Source organism: Suricata suricatta, chromosome 1, assembly GCF_006229205.1.
Source record: "Suricata suricatta isolate VVHF042 chromosome 1, meerkat_22Aug2017_6uvM2_HiC, whole genome shotgun sequence".
Lineage (NCBI taxonomy): Eukaryota > Metazoa > Chordata > Mammalia > Carnivora > Herpestidae > Suricata > Suricata suricatta.
In genome coordinates, this window is record NC_043700.1 from 139,310,230 (window position 1) to 139,323,783 (window position 13,554).

Sequence of the window (13,554 nt, forward strand, 5' to 3'; positions counted from 1 at the left end):
TTTCCTCTACTCTGAGTCAATGGAGTTAAGTTAATTAAAACTAGAACCACACCAAATAGAGATCACTACAAATTAAAACAAGTATAAAGCTTTCATAAGCTGGATTCTCAATCAGCAAATATTTACGGGTTTGTTGTATGTATAAAGTAAATAATCTCAATGTGAGGTATTAAATCTAGGAAACTTCGACTATAACATGGTCTTAAAATTCTTGTTTCATTTGTGCTTTCTGATTCCACGTCCAAGAAAATGAGGACTCATCTTTCCTTCCAAGACAGGTAGAAAACTAACATTCATGATCAAGGAGCCCTGTATGTACAGTTGAAAATAAACCTCCCCTCTTAATTTAATACTCTATCAAAACTATTTTATAGTTAAAGGTTCATTTCCATTTGCTTATATAAAATATATTTGAAAGCTTAGCAAAACATCAGAAAATAAAAATCAAAAGGAAGGTACCAGGCAGCTATTCCTAAGGCTGTTTAAAAGAACAGGTCACCAGGGGATACCTGGGGGGCTCAGTCAGTTAAGTGTCTGACTGGCTCAGGTCATGATCTATCTCGTGGTTTGTGGGTTCGAACCCAGTACAGGGCTCTGTGCTGACAGTTCAGAGTCTGGAGCCTGTTTTGGATTCTGTGTCTTCCTTTCTCTGTCCTTCCCTCACTTGTGCTCTGTCTCTCAAAAATGAACAAATGTTAAAACAAACAAACAAACAAAAACAGATCACCTAAGCCAAAACTATATCGATTTTGACAGGATTACCACCTTACTTTTTTTTTTAAGAGTTCATTATATTGAATCCAAGTCTATGTTTAGATTGAAAAGATAAACTCCATTCCTTAACTGAAAGTACAAAAGAGATGGCCTTAATAGAAAGATGGGAGAGAAAAAAAGTAGAGATCAAAGAAAATAAAGAAAAAAATAAACCTTAACATACAGACTACTACATACATTCCATTGAGGGGAACCTAAAGAGGGTAAGATGCTACAATATGATTTTAAGGGACTACGATATTGCATTTAAATTGACCAAAAAAATGGGAATGTCACATGCACGTACTTTTATAAGAATGTCAAGAAGAACAAGTTTTAATCACAGTATTTCAAACATTTCCCCAAATAATAGCATTTATGGATGAATAGATTGGAAGCCAACCCTTAATCATAGCCTACCAGGCAGATCCAAAATTGATGGAGTGGCTCAAAATATTGGCAAGCCATAATTTTCACTACTTCTGCTCACAAAAGTGCTATAACCCCCATGCCCCTCTGTGGCTCTCCATATCCATGGATCCCAGGACCCATGATTACCAGGTGGACATGAGGAGAGCCACCTTCCAGATACAGATCCGCTAAATAATAAGCTCAACATACAGAACTTATTACACACATATGCTCTAAATTGCCTGGTTGAGTTCACTAAGACAAATACATAAGCTTGTTGTTTTTTGGTGAGGGCTGGGGGAAGAAGAGAAAGAGGAAAAGGAAAGAAACAAGTATCACACATTATCTTCAAGGAATCTGTTGGAAATACAGAGCTGGAAATAGTAAATATCATTAATAAAAGAAGAGCATTGTTTAAATAAAATATGATCTGTTGAAAATTGAATCAAAGAATTAGAAGAACTTCTCTAGAGCTCATTTGATCCAACTTTGACACCAAACAGCATAAATTTAAAACACCCCAAAAATTGATAGTTTATTTTTTTCTTAAAAACTATTAGAGATGAGTATTCTATAATATTATTTCCTATATTAGTTATATGTAATAAATTTTAAGTTTGGTGCCAATGTACATAAACTGACATACTTATTTTAAAAATTCAAGATGAACTATTACTTTAATTATGCCAGTATTTCAGGTGTTCCCTTTTTTTGTCTTGAGTGATCTAGAAATTGATTTCAAATTTTGATTTCTATTGAATGTGTAAACATTTTTTAACCATTCTTTTCAACACTGCACCCTAATCTATACTGCAATTTAAACACATTCTCTTTCTCTGTCATCACTGGAAACAGAAAATCTATACACCTGTGCTCACTGAAGATGGATGATGACAGTCACAAAACTTCCCTTGGACTCTCTCTCTTTAGCTAAATGTGCCTCACATATTTAACCTTTTTTAAAATTGGATCAATTTATCTGAAATCCAATTTTGTCTGTTGCCTTCCTTCACTGTACTATTTCTAAATTCTCTACAAAAAATACAATCAGACAGCCTGACCAGCTGGAAATAACCAGACAGGCCCAGATCAGAGTTTTGGCTTTGCTACCATGGCTTTGTGCACTCAGAAAAATGACCTAACATTTCTCAGTCTAAATTTTCTCCTGTGAAATAAAAATAAAAGCATCCACTATAAGAGGCTGTGATGGCAGGTAAGGACAAGTATGTACGATCAATCAAAATGATCAAGTACAGAGCAGGCAGCAAAACTTAACCATACTCCCACTTTAGAATTATATACCAGGTATCCAGTTAGAATGGGGATACTCCATTGTGTAAAATCCAGAACCAATCTTCACACAGAAAATGTCACTTTGGCCGTCCTTTGTCCCAGGCTACTGGGACAAACTGTGTGTGTGTGTGTGTGTGTGTGTGTGTGTGTGTGTGTGCGCATGCGTAAGCACGCGCGTGCATGTGCGTGCAAGTGTGTGTGAGAGAATCCCAGCTATTCTCCTAGCACTGATTACAGACCCCCTACTGCAGCACTCATGAAATGGTCTCCTAAAGATAAAAGAGTGGGCAATGATTTCATATCTCTAACCTTAATCACTCAGTTGCAGGAGGATCATTTGGACTACAAAACCGACAACTACAATTCTGTAAAAAGACCCTAGGCTCCAAGACCCTTTCCTTTTCTTTGAAGGGTAACAGAAATAATCCTAAATCATGTCAAAGTCCAGTGTGAGGTTAAGTACAACCATAGAGGACTTAGGCCGAGAGCCTACTCAAATGGGTACACAGATCACGGGAGGTGAGGTCACAGGTGTTTGTCCACATTAGGCTTAAAATTACATACAATGTAGTTATTATCTCAAATTTAAATCCTGGATTATCATTAGCAATCCAAATACATTTTACAGCATTATGAAATAAATTTTCTTTTTATCTTTGAAATGGGAGATTGGAGATCTTTAGATATGGTGGGTTTTGGCGGGGGAAGTCATTTTATTGCTATTAGTATATTAATGGCTTTAGAAAGACTTCAGAAAATATTAAAAAACTAAAGAAAGAAAATAAATGGCAAAGGAAGACTGGCATGTAACAGCCAGGTAAACATTCTTCTAATTCAGTCATAAATCTCACATCGAGTGTGTATACACACACACACACACACACACACACACACACACACACACACATTATACTTTATATAACATATGTATATGTTTCACATTTATTTCTTTAGCTTTACTTTGGAATTTTTGAAAACCTTACATCATCATTGTCACTGTCCAGACTTCCTTTCTTCTTTTTCTTTTTCTTCTCATCTTCCTTCTTTTTCTTGTCCTTTTCTGGAATGACATCATCGAGGAAGCTGAGGTCATGTTGGGAGAAGAGGTAGTCCATGCCTTTTCTGACAGCTACAAGTGCCAAGATCTTCAAGGACAAATATAGAAAGTACAAAAGAAACAATGTCACATAAAGTCATAGTGAGTATTGATACTACTCTATCAAAGGCAGTAGAAACTCATCTTGTAGAGGCTAGAATATGATAGAACTCATCTTGCTTATATGGATTTATACTAAGTGGACTGTAAACATTTTCTTTATGGGGAAAATTGGATCATAAAAGTATTAAGCTAGGGTGCCTCAGTGGCTCAGTCTATTAAACATCTGATTTCAGGTCAAGGCATGATCTTGTGGCTTATGGGTTCCAGCCCTGCATCAGGCTCTGTGCTGACAGCTTAGAGCCTGGAGCCTGCTTTGGATTCTGTGTCTCCCTCTCTCTCTCTCTACCCCTCCCTCACTTGTACTCTCTCTCTCTCTCAAAAATAAACATTAAAAATTGTACAAAAAAACCTATTAAATAAAACTCACTTTGTTCACTGAAATCTGTGATTACATTCACTTAGGATTTCAACATGAAAGGGTTATTTTTAAACCATTTTCTTCCATGTCAGATTTTTAACAAAATGGCTGAGACTTTAAAGGGAAAAAAGAGTCTGAATATAATTTCCAATTATTCAAAATTAAAACATTAGGTTTTTGAAAATCAAGAAAATCTGTACAACATACAGTAAACTAAAACATCTTCAAAGTACTAATAATGAGACAGTATTTGAGTATCCACAGACCATTTAATCTACTGGGCAACTTCAATCACTACCATGACCTGAAAACTTACTGTGTGACAGATGTTGTGCTAAACTCTTAGGCAGTATTTTCTCATTTATTCCTACCACAAACTCAAAAAGTAGATATTGTGATCTCTATCTTACAAGTGAGGAAACTGAGGCTTAGAGACATTAAGTATGTCATCCAAGATCACAAAGCCAGGTAAGAAAAAAAAAAATACAAAGGGCCCCCAGCTGTCTACCTCTAAAATCAGTATTCTTAAAGTACATATCTTTGATTCTATGAGTTACCCTTGAAGAGTAACTTCTAAAAGTACCTTAAAGATGCCTTTGCTCAAAATAAAATTAGTATGCACTAGGATATAAAAGTCATGACTGTCTCCAATTAAACAATTTGGGTTTATCCACATCATGCTCTCTGTATGTTCATTTTTTCATCTTCAAGAAAAATTAACAACATCTGTCCTACTAATATTATAATATTGGTTTGTGATCAAACAAAAGCTCTGGAAAGATAAAAAATACTTTATACAGATAATACATTTATTATTATTATTATTTATAGCATAAGCAATAGATGATTTATGGCCCATTTTCAATTTATCCAGGCCTAACTTTGTTTTTCCTGCCTATAGCAAAACTAATACATAGATTATACCAATAGCCAAAGGGAGTAATTCCTTACACTCGTGTTTTTCAGTAAGTTAACAGAGTTTAAGGGGGGAAACAGGGGTGTAAGGGATCATCAAGGAAAAAAACATGACAAATATCACTAGTATTTTATATCAGTTTTTTTCTGCTTCCTTCCTTTTTTTTTCCTTGGAGAAACAAAAATTTATAAACAACAAATACACATAAGATAAATTAGGGGCTCCAGGGTGGCTTAGTCGGTTAAGTGTCCAACTCCTGATTTTGGCTCAGGTCATGATCTTACAGTTCACGGGTTTGAGCTGGAGGGCTCTGACTGACACTGCGGAGCCTGCTTGGGATTCTCTCTCTCTCCCTCTCTCTGCCCCTTCCATGCACATTGTCTCTCTCTCACTCAAAATAAATAAATAACATTTTAAAAAGGGTGAAATAATAATCCTGGATAAGAGTAAGATAATTTTTATAAAAAATAAAATATAGTCTGTGTATGAAAATTCTGTGGGGGAGATAAAGCAGACTGAGTGGCTGGCTTGGTGACTTGTTTCAAGTGTACACGTGTACATTTTCTTACAAGAAATGGAAAGTTACGGTAAAGTATAAAATTTAGTGATAAAACCAAAAATAGACTTAGCATTTCCCTTTTCTACTTCTTTCACTTGTAATTCTAAGTGCAAGGTTAGCTAACTTACCTTGCGTCTCACCATATGGCAAGTATTGAGCACTTCAAAAACTACACTTCTCACTCCATTTCTTCCAGGTCATTGGATGACCTGTCAGAAGCTGCCAAACTTGTTTTCTTATTATTTAGACTGAAATGTGTCATGCTTTGTTATTTAGACTGATTCTATTATACAATGTTTTTAAAATATCTCATGTGCACTGATGTCTACCTAATGTCAGCCATTATGCTATATACTTGACATTTATTAGTGATGCCCAGAATAACAACACTAATGCCATGCCCATTTTACGAACAAGTTAATGGCAGCTTATGAAGGCTCCTGATCAGTGGAAACCAATGCTAGTATCTGAACTCAGCTGAGTCTGACACTGCAGTCCAGTGTAGATGACCACAGACACAGGAACCTTAAATTATAACAGATCAAATCAAAGTTATTTGGTCAAAGCCGGAAAAAAGTAGAACCACACAGAAAAGTCATCTATGTCTTCTAAGTTACAATAACAAATCATATTGGTATGACTTGATGAGTAGGTTCAATGAAAGGAACCCCTACCATGACTGGAAAAATGATAGCAGCCACCGTGGATTTGAGGATCCAGAGCAGGGCTAGACATAACACCTGCAGGAAAGTGAACAGGTGCACTCTGCGTAGGGGGACGTGGCGCAGGTAGATAAAGTCTGGCTGATGCTTCAGGGGCATCAGAAGCAGCTTCAGGCGATCCATGAACTGGGAAGGAAAGAAGAGCGTGCACGATTGTATTACTTGCAGAGCTGATATACAGGCTCCTTTCCACAATGCCTAACTAATGATTAGTGATTTGTATACTATAATTTGGGCAAGCAGTGTCCGTTTCAGAGGACATTGGTCAAGGAGTCCACAAATTTAGTCCAGCACAGTGAGACATAATAGGAGTCTTCTGATTCTTATTACTTTGCAGGAATGTTCTGCAGATATATGAGATAAAGTGGCCAGTAAAGAATAAAGTCACAAAGCCAAATATAAATTCTAGATGCTCATCTCTTCCTTTCTATTTTTACTATCTGAGTCTCGGGAGAGAGAATCTTGTGACTAATTTCGTCACGACGTGCTGAAGGGAGACATCTAACTCATGTATCTTACTCTGCCTCAGTCACCTTACCTGAAAGAAGAGAGGATGCTACTCTACATGTTATGCACTTCAGGGATGTTTCAAAGATAGAAAGGAAGCATCCTACTTGAAAATGGGAATGCATTGGTATTTTCATAAATTCCACACTATTTATCTATGGCATAACTTAATACCAGGCAGCAATTCATTACCCTTTCTTTTCAAAGAAAAGTCATGTGACTTCTTTAGTGAGTTTCAGAGTATCAACAACCAGATATTTGAATATAGGAGAGGCTACCACAGTGGCTAAACTGACTGCTGAGTATCTTTGTGCCAGGCACTGTGTCTCAAAGATTAACTGCTGCGTTTACGTTGGCAGTGATGAGAAGGATGATATTTCAATACCTACCATAGGATCTTTCAAATAAAAGATACTCAGTAAATAGCTGCTGAATTGAATTATGATGTAATAAGACTCTGCAATAATATTTCTGCTTTCTTTCTGGTGGAAAGGGAGAAGTGTACAAGTAAAGGAGACTGTGATAGCACAGCTTCTCAGAAGCTATTTCCTATGAGACAAACTTTCTTTCTCTATCCAGGCCTACTTTTGATTGGAGGGGGCCTTGCTGTTTATAAAGACTGTCTTACAAAATTTCTTGCTAAATCAAATCTTGCCAAAAGGTCTAAAAGAGGGAGAATCCAGAGAAAAGTAAAGCTAAAAGGCAATCAAGGCAACAGCAATGCTGAATTTAAGAAATCCACTAGCTGTTCCTTTAGCAAAGGATTTTTCCCCATCACTAGGAAATTCTTGATTTTTTTTTGGCCTCTGTTTAATTTAATAAACATGTAATGAGTTCCAATCATCAGTTAAAAACATAAAGTCAAACTTCTGATCTAGACTGACATATTTAAGGCAAAAACAAAAACAAAGTAAAGAAAAGAAAAAAGCACTATTAGTTTGGCAGCCATTATTAGTTTTTTATTTTTCCATTGAGGGGGAAAAAAAGAATATTTACAATGTCAGGTAAAAATAAAGTATTTTTTGTATATTTGTACTTGGCCCAAGTTTCATAGGCACAAGTAAACCTCCATTCACATTCATCTAGTCCAATCTATGAAGAACCTATCTTGTATTTTACGACAAATATCCAAATGGGACCTAAAGAAGGGAAAGTAAAATAGCCTTGTCTTCTTTTGGGGGTCTGGCCACCTCCCCAGCTCTATCTGACTCTAAAACCAAATTAATCTAAATTCAATAAATGAAAGCAAAGACTACTATGAAGGGGTTTAAATGAATTCTTATGATGTTCACAGAACACGGAGTCTTTTCCCATTAAAACATTAGTAAGTGCTAAATAAGGCTACAATTAACTAGGTGCCAGAAAACAGCAGAAGTACTTCCAGTTTCCTGGTGCCAATTAAATTAAACCTCAATTGAAAGACAAAGTCCCTTACAAAGTTCTCCCTAATGATTTTTTTTAAGGGGCCAGTTTTACCCAAATTGTGGATAGCTGAAGTTTTGGACAAAAGTAGCACTAAACCACATTGACTTTATTCTTTTATTGGTTCAGAACTTTTGATCATTGATCACAACCATGTGAAAAGTAAATCAAATAACAGCCTGTTCTTAGTACAGTTTACAGGCAAAGCGATAAATAGGATCTTAAGGAGCACACTGGAAGGGTTAGATGAAGGGGGGAGAAGAGGAAGGACAGAAGGAGGGCAGGAAGGTGACCCGAGGTCGTCGCTCACTTTCCTAGTGAAATGACCTTTCACAGCTTATTTCAAGAATGGGTACGTATGATAGCATTTGTTAACACAAATTAATTTTGCTAATTAAATCAGAAATAAAAAGCAGCTCTATGGCAGAGACAGTAGCAAACAAATGCATTTTCATTCCTTCTTTAAGGGTCGTTATTCTTGGTGAATGATTCAACAGTTCTGTACATTACTCCGTGCTCATCATGGTAAGTGTACTGGTAATCGCCTTTCTCATCTACCTCCCTTACCACCAGTTTGTTTTCTGTAAATATATGCATTTAAAAAAACTCAGCAGTTAATGAGTAGCACTTTTCCTCAAAGATCTGTTATTGGACTACTCTTACTACTAGAAAAAATACAACTATACTTAGATTGCTATGGAAAACTTACCTGCACACCATTAAGGGATGCTACCCCCATATACAGGAACACACCATACAGTACAGGCATGGGAATAAACTAGAAAGAAAAGAAAATTGGAAAGAGGTCAAAAACAACAGTAATAAAAACAGTACCAAAGAAGGATAATTTAAATAAAAGCCAAATCTGAAACCAAAAGATAGGAGGGCATAATAACATAGTGGCTTGTGATCAGTGTGCTTTACTCATCATTGATAAGCTTCTAAACTCTGTGCCAGAAAGAAAGGGAGGGAGACTTTCAAATTTCATTTGATCCTGTTTGCATTTTTTTAAACAACGACGATGCGGGACATCAAAAAATAACTTTTTGAATGGGAAAAAATGTTTGTTTCCCTTTCCCCTTAAAAGGAAAGATTATGTAAACCAGATGTTTGCATGGACTATGAGGTAGAAAGAGAGGCTGATGGTTGCTTAGTTCCTGAGACTAAGTTCCTTTCCAACAGTCTGTTGATTTTTTCCTTAATAATTTTTGCCAAATGATCTATTGGCTTGGTGTGTAAATGCCTCTCTCAACTAGGCAAACATCAAGCGGCTTCCCCTTTCTTTCTCTCAGGAATATTAAGAGGACTAACTAATGAGAACACTGCTTAAAAGGAGCATTGAGCATACGGAAGCAATTCATTACACACATGTAGTAATACACATCTTTAAGAAGTGAATTAATACATTTTAATGCATGCATTAGCAAGAGTCTTTTATAATAATGCAAAGTGTTTTAATAATGGGATGTTCCCAAGCCATCCTCCCTAATTTTTATCTATTACTGAACTTTTGAACGTCCTTAGTACCATGGAAACAAGGATGATTCTGTTTCTGGGAAGTCCTCTATTTAAACAATAAAAGGTTCTCAAGCTTGGATTTTGAAAAGAAGTTCAAGTAATTTCAGTTTTCAAAAACCACAATCAATTAAGTCCAATCTTACCAATTCTACATAAAGGAGGCTATTGTAGCCAGAAAACAGTATGACTTCAGAGTAACTTTTAAAGAACTATTATATGTATTAAATGAAGCACATTTCTATCAGGCTCTCCTTGTAATTACCTAAACCAGGTCTGTATCTGGGGCACCTGGGTGTCTTAGTCAGTTAAGCGGCTCTGGATTTTGGCTCAGGTCATGATCTCCGGGTCCTGAGACAGAGCCCTGTGATGGGTTCCACCGGGAGCATGGAGCCTGCTTAAGATTCTCTGCCCCTCCCCCATGCATATACATTCTCTCTTTCTCAAAACAAGTAAACATTAAATAAACAAACAAACAAACAAATAAATTAAATGAGACTCTTTGACCCCTACTGGGAAATTAGTATATTCAAAATATGTAATGACGATCTCCAATTGTTATTGGCTAGCTATAAGAAATTATTAAATTTATATGTAATACATATATTTATTTGCACAGAATATCACATGATTCTTCTAGAAAAAATGAATAATTGTAACATGGTTAATCTGATCTTGAACTCAGAAAAAAATGACAGTGAATGCTGAAGGGGCGGGAGGAGCGGCCCCAGTGGTGGGGAAGCCACGTGCGCTGTAGTACCCCACAGTCACCACACAGAGGTGAGCACGTCACATTCAAGCACTGAGGTCTGACATGTGCCTTATTTCCTTCAGAATGTGCACACTTCCATTCCTCTGTAGGAACTGACCAAAAAATAACTAACAAAGAAACCATTTCATAGCTTTAACTCACTTTTGAACATTTAAAATGTCTTTTGCAGGCAAGGGCACTCCCATTTTCCTTTAATCTATGATGATTCCTTTCCTGTTATCTCATTTCTAATTCCTTGGGAAGGAAAGAAAGGTGGAAGGGGAAAAGAGAAGTATAGTTCTTCTATAGTTGGGCAACTAGTTAGAAATCCTGCAGTAGTTACTTTTTAATCTGGGTGAAGTGTTTTTTCTGGCTTGAAAGAAAGTAATCACAAAGGTGATATTGGGCCTTATCTCCACCCCTTCCCTAAGTTTAGCCAAACATTTTCTCTATTACAGTTCTAGCACCAGAGTGCAGGAAAGCTGTGCTACGGTGTTGGGATCCATTCTCTCTGAGTTTATGACAGATATCACCACATCTGCCATAAAATAAAATCAGAAGGTACTATTAACTCAGAATGGGGTATGTATGAGTAGGAAAGTTGCTTTACATATGATTTTTTTCCCCAAGAACAGACTCTCCCTCCCTCTCTCTCTCTCTCTCTCTCTCTCTTTTTTTTCTCCCAGAGAGCAAAAGAATGCACAAGTTGGGGAGAGGGACAGAGGGAGAGAAGGAATCTCAAGCAGGCTCCATGCTGATGTGGGCCTTGATCCCACAACTTTGGGATAATGACCTGAGCCAAAATCAAAAGTTGGATGCTCAACCAACTGAGCCACCCAGGTGCCCCATATGATGGTTTAAAAAAAATTCTTTGGTGAAAAGGAAATACATATAAGAAAGGCTATGGATTCAATTTTGGAGTCAACTTTAATGTGAAATGGATGTCTTACAAATTCACCATTTTCTTTAAGATGGTGTAGTGTGTCTTAATAAAAATCTTTCAGTTTGGAAATCTTGATGAAACCTGACAGAATTACTGGATTAAAGGATACTTTTTATTGAATTTGGTTCATGAGTCATATCAAAAGGTCAATTCTTAAAAATGCATCACAATAGAATCATTCATCACAACAGAAATTTCCCAAAGGAAGAAAAAGAAGAATGTTATAAGAAGAGGTGGTCCCATTTTAAGTTAAACTAGTATAATATACATAGCAGTAGCAGGTAGACATTTTTATAAAACAAGACAGGAGAAATAAACACTCAAAGGACACAAAAAAATACTAGTTCACAGGCACTTCAAGAATTGCCAAGTGACAAAATTATGCAAATAAAATTACATAAGCATACCCAGAAAACCAAAAGGCCTAATTATAAATAAATATTATAATGTTTTTAATAAACATTAAACATTAAAAATGAAAACACTAAATGCTTGATCCTACAACCAGATAGAAAAATTAAATTGAAGTCAATGAAGATTCAGGCATACTTACACTACGTCCCCAAATTTTTAACATTCTAGTGAATGTAGTTGCACTCTTTTTTACTTAGCCCTCTCTTTGATTTTCTGATAGTGTTAGAATATTCCCATAAGGAAAAAATGTGAAAGGGTAAATTTAATAAGAAAGGTAGATGGTAGTGGGTTGTCCACAGTGCAGAATTCAGTATAGGAGTGAAGCCTCCCGGCAGAATAATAGTCATTGAATGTGTGTGTGTGTGTGTGTGTGTGTGTGTGTGTGTGTGTAACTCAGAATGAGGTACCGACTGAGAACATGGAAGCACAGAAGTTAGATAGACCTGGGCTCCAATGCTGGCTCTACTCATTGTGGAACACAGAGAAAACTGCCCACTTCTATCTCCAGTATTCTCTTCTACCTAGCGGTTATGATCAAGATTACATAATACCTGGTTCAGGGCCTGCTCCTAATAGATACTCAAGAAATGATAAATGTGGTATTGCATCAGGACCTTCACTGGCAAGTCGAGAAGCCAGCAAGTGCCCAGCACAGCCCCCTCCGGTCCCTCAGCACTGGGGGAGGAGGCAGCAGCACAGGCCAGAAGGACGGCTGCAAAGGTCGGACTTGAAGCCTCGGTTTAATGTAAGCCTGACACTGCTGTCCTCTCCCCTACAGTGACTGTCTTCAGGAACACGTTATGAAAATAACATCCTAATGCCCTTTACCCTTGAAAATCTGGGACCACAAGGAAGCTGCCGACTTGCAGACTGGTCCCTAGTCATGGAAGAAACCATGGAGTGACTTACGATGAAGAGTTTGTGAAAATGTCACATTTCTCTTTACATAAGAGAATTGGAAATCGGATCAAAGAAGCTGGGGAATCATCACAAGGGAAATGAAAGTAAATGAGTTCTCTGAGGGCAAAACTGTTTTATTTTAAAGAGCAATAAACCATGATGGTTATGAGATCAGGCTTTGGAGTCAGAACTGCCTGAGTTCAAATCTTGGCTCTTCCATTTTTAAGAACCCTGTGACTTGGCAAGTTATTGATATTTCTTTATCTGTAAGATGGATGCAATTATATACATTTTTCATAGGTTTTATTGAAGAACTAAATAAAAAAAATCTGTGCAGCCTCTTGGTCCAATGCCAAGCTCAGTGCATGGGAGCTGCTATCACCAGCCTCCTCCTCCTCCTCACTATCATCCCTCCTTGTCTCCCTGCTACTGAGCACAGTGTGTGGCATATTGTAGGAGCCCGACAAATCTTGCCAGATACAAATTAAACACTAGCCTCTACATTTTAGAACCCTAAACAAATCTCAAAGGCAAATTTTGGCTACGCTCATGTTAAAGATGAACTAACTCAGGCAAAGGCAACAGAGGCAGCAGTGAACTTTACTTGCTCTTTATTTCTTTAAGCCTGCCAAAAGAATGAGACAAGTAAGCTCTAGAACCGTCTTTCATCTTTTTTTTTCCTGCTCTGTGGTCTCCTCGCGTCTCCTGACACCGAACATTGGCTTAACAGGCAGTGTTTCTGCTGCGGAGACACAGATCTAAACTGTTTAGCTGGCCTGGGAAGCCAGTTCTTCCTGCTTCCCCACAGCTCCGTACTGAATCGGTGGTGGGATTGGAGGCATGTGTGACTGCAGCTAGCTAAGGTCACGGG

The 13,554-nt window shown here is 37.2% G+C and overlaps 1 protein-coding gene across 1 annotated transcript in view; it reads right to left on the bottom strand.

The window, feature by feature from the left end:
- SLC4A4 (solute carrier family 4 member 4) overlaps nt 1–13,554 on the bottom strand; it is a 318,791-nt gene that overhangs the window by 7,062 nt on the left and 298,175 nt on the right. Inside the window, exons 21-23 of the mRNA XM_029945109.1 lie at nt 8,870–8,938; nt 6,184–6,357; nt 3,441–3,602 (exon numbers count right to left, since the gene is read on the bottom strand). Of these exons, the coding sequence (XP_029800969.1) occupies nt 3,441–3,602; nt 6,184–6,357; nt 8,870–8,938 (405 nt within the window). The remainder of the gene's footprint in view (nt 1–3,440; nt 3,603–6,183; nt 6,358–8,869; nt 8,939–13,554) is intronic.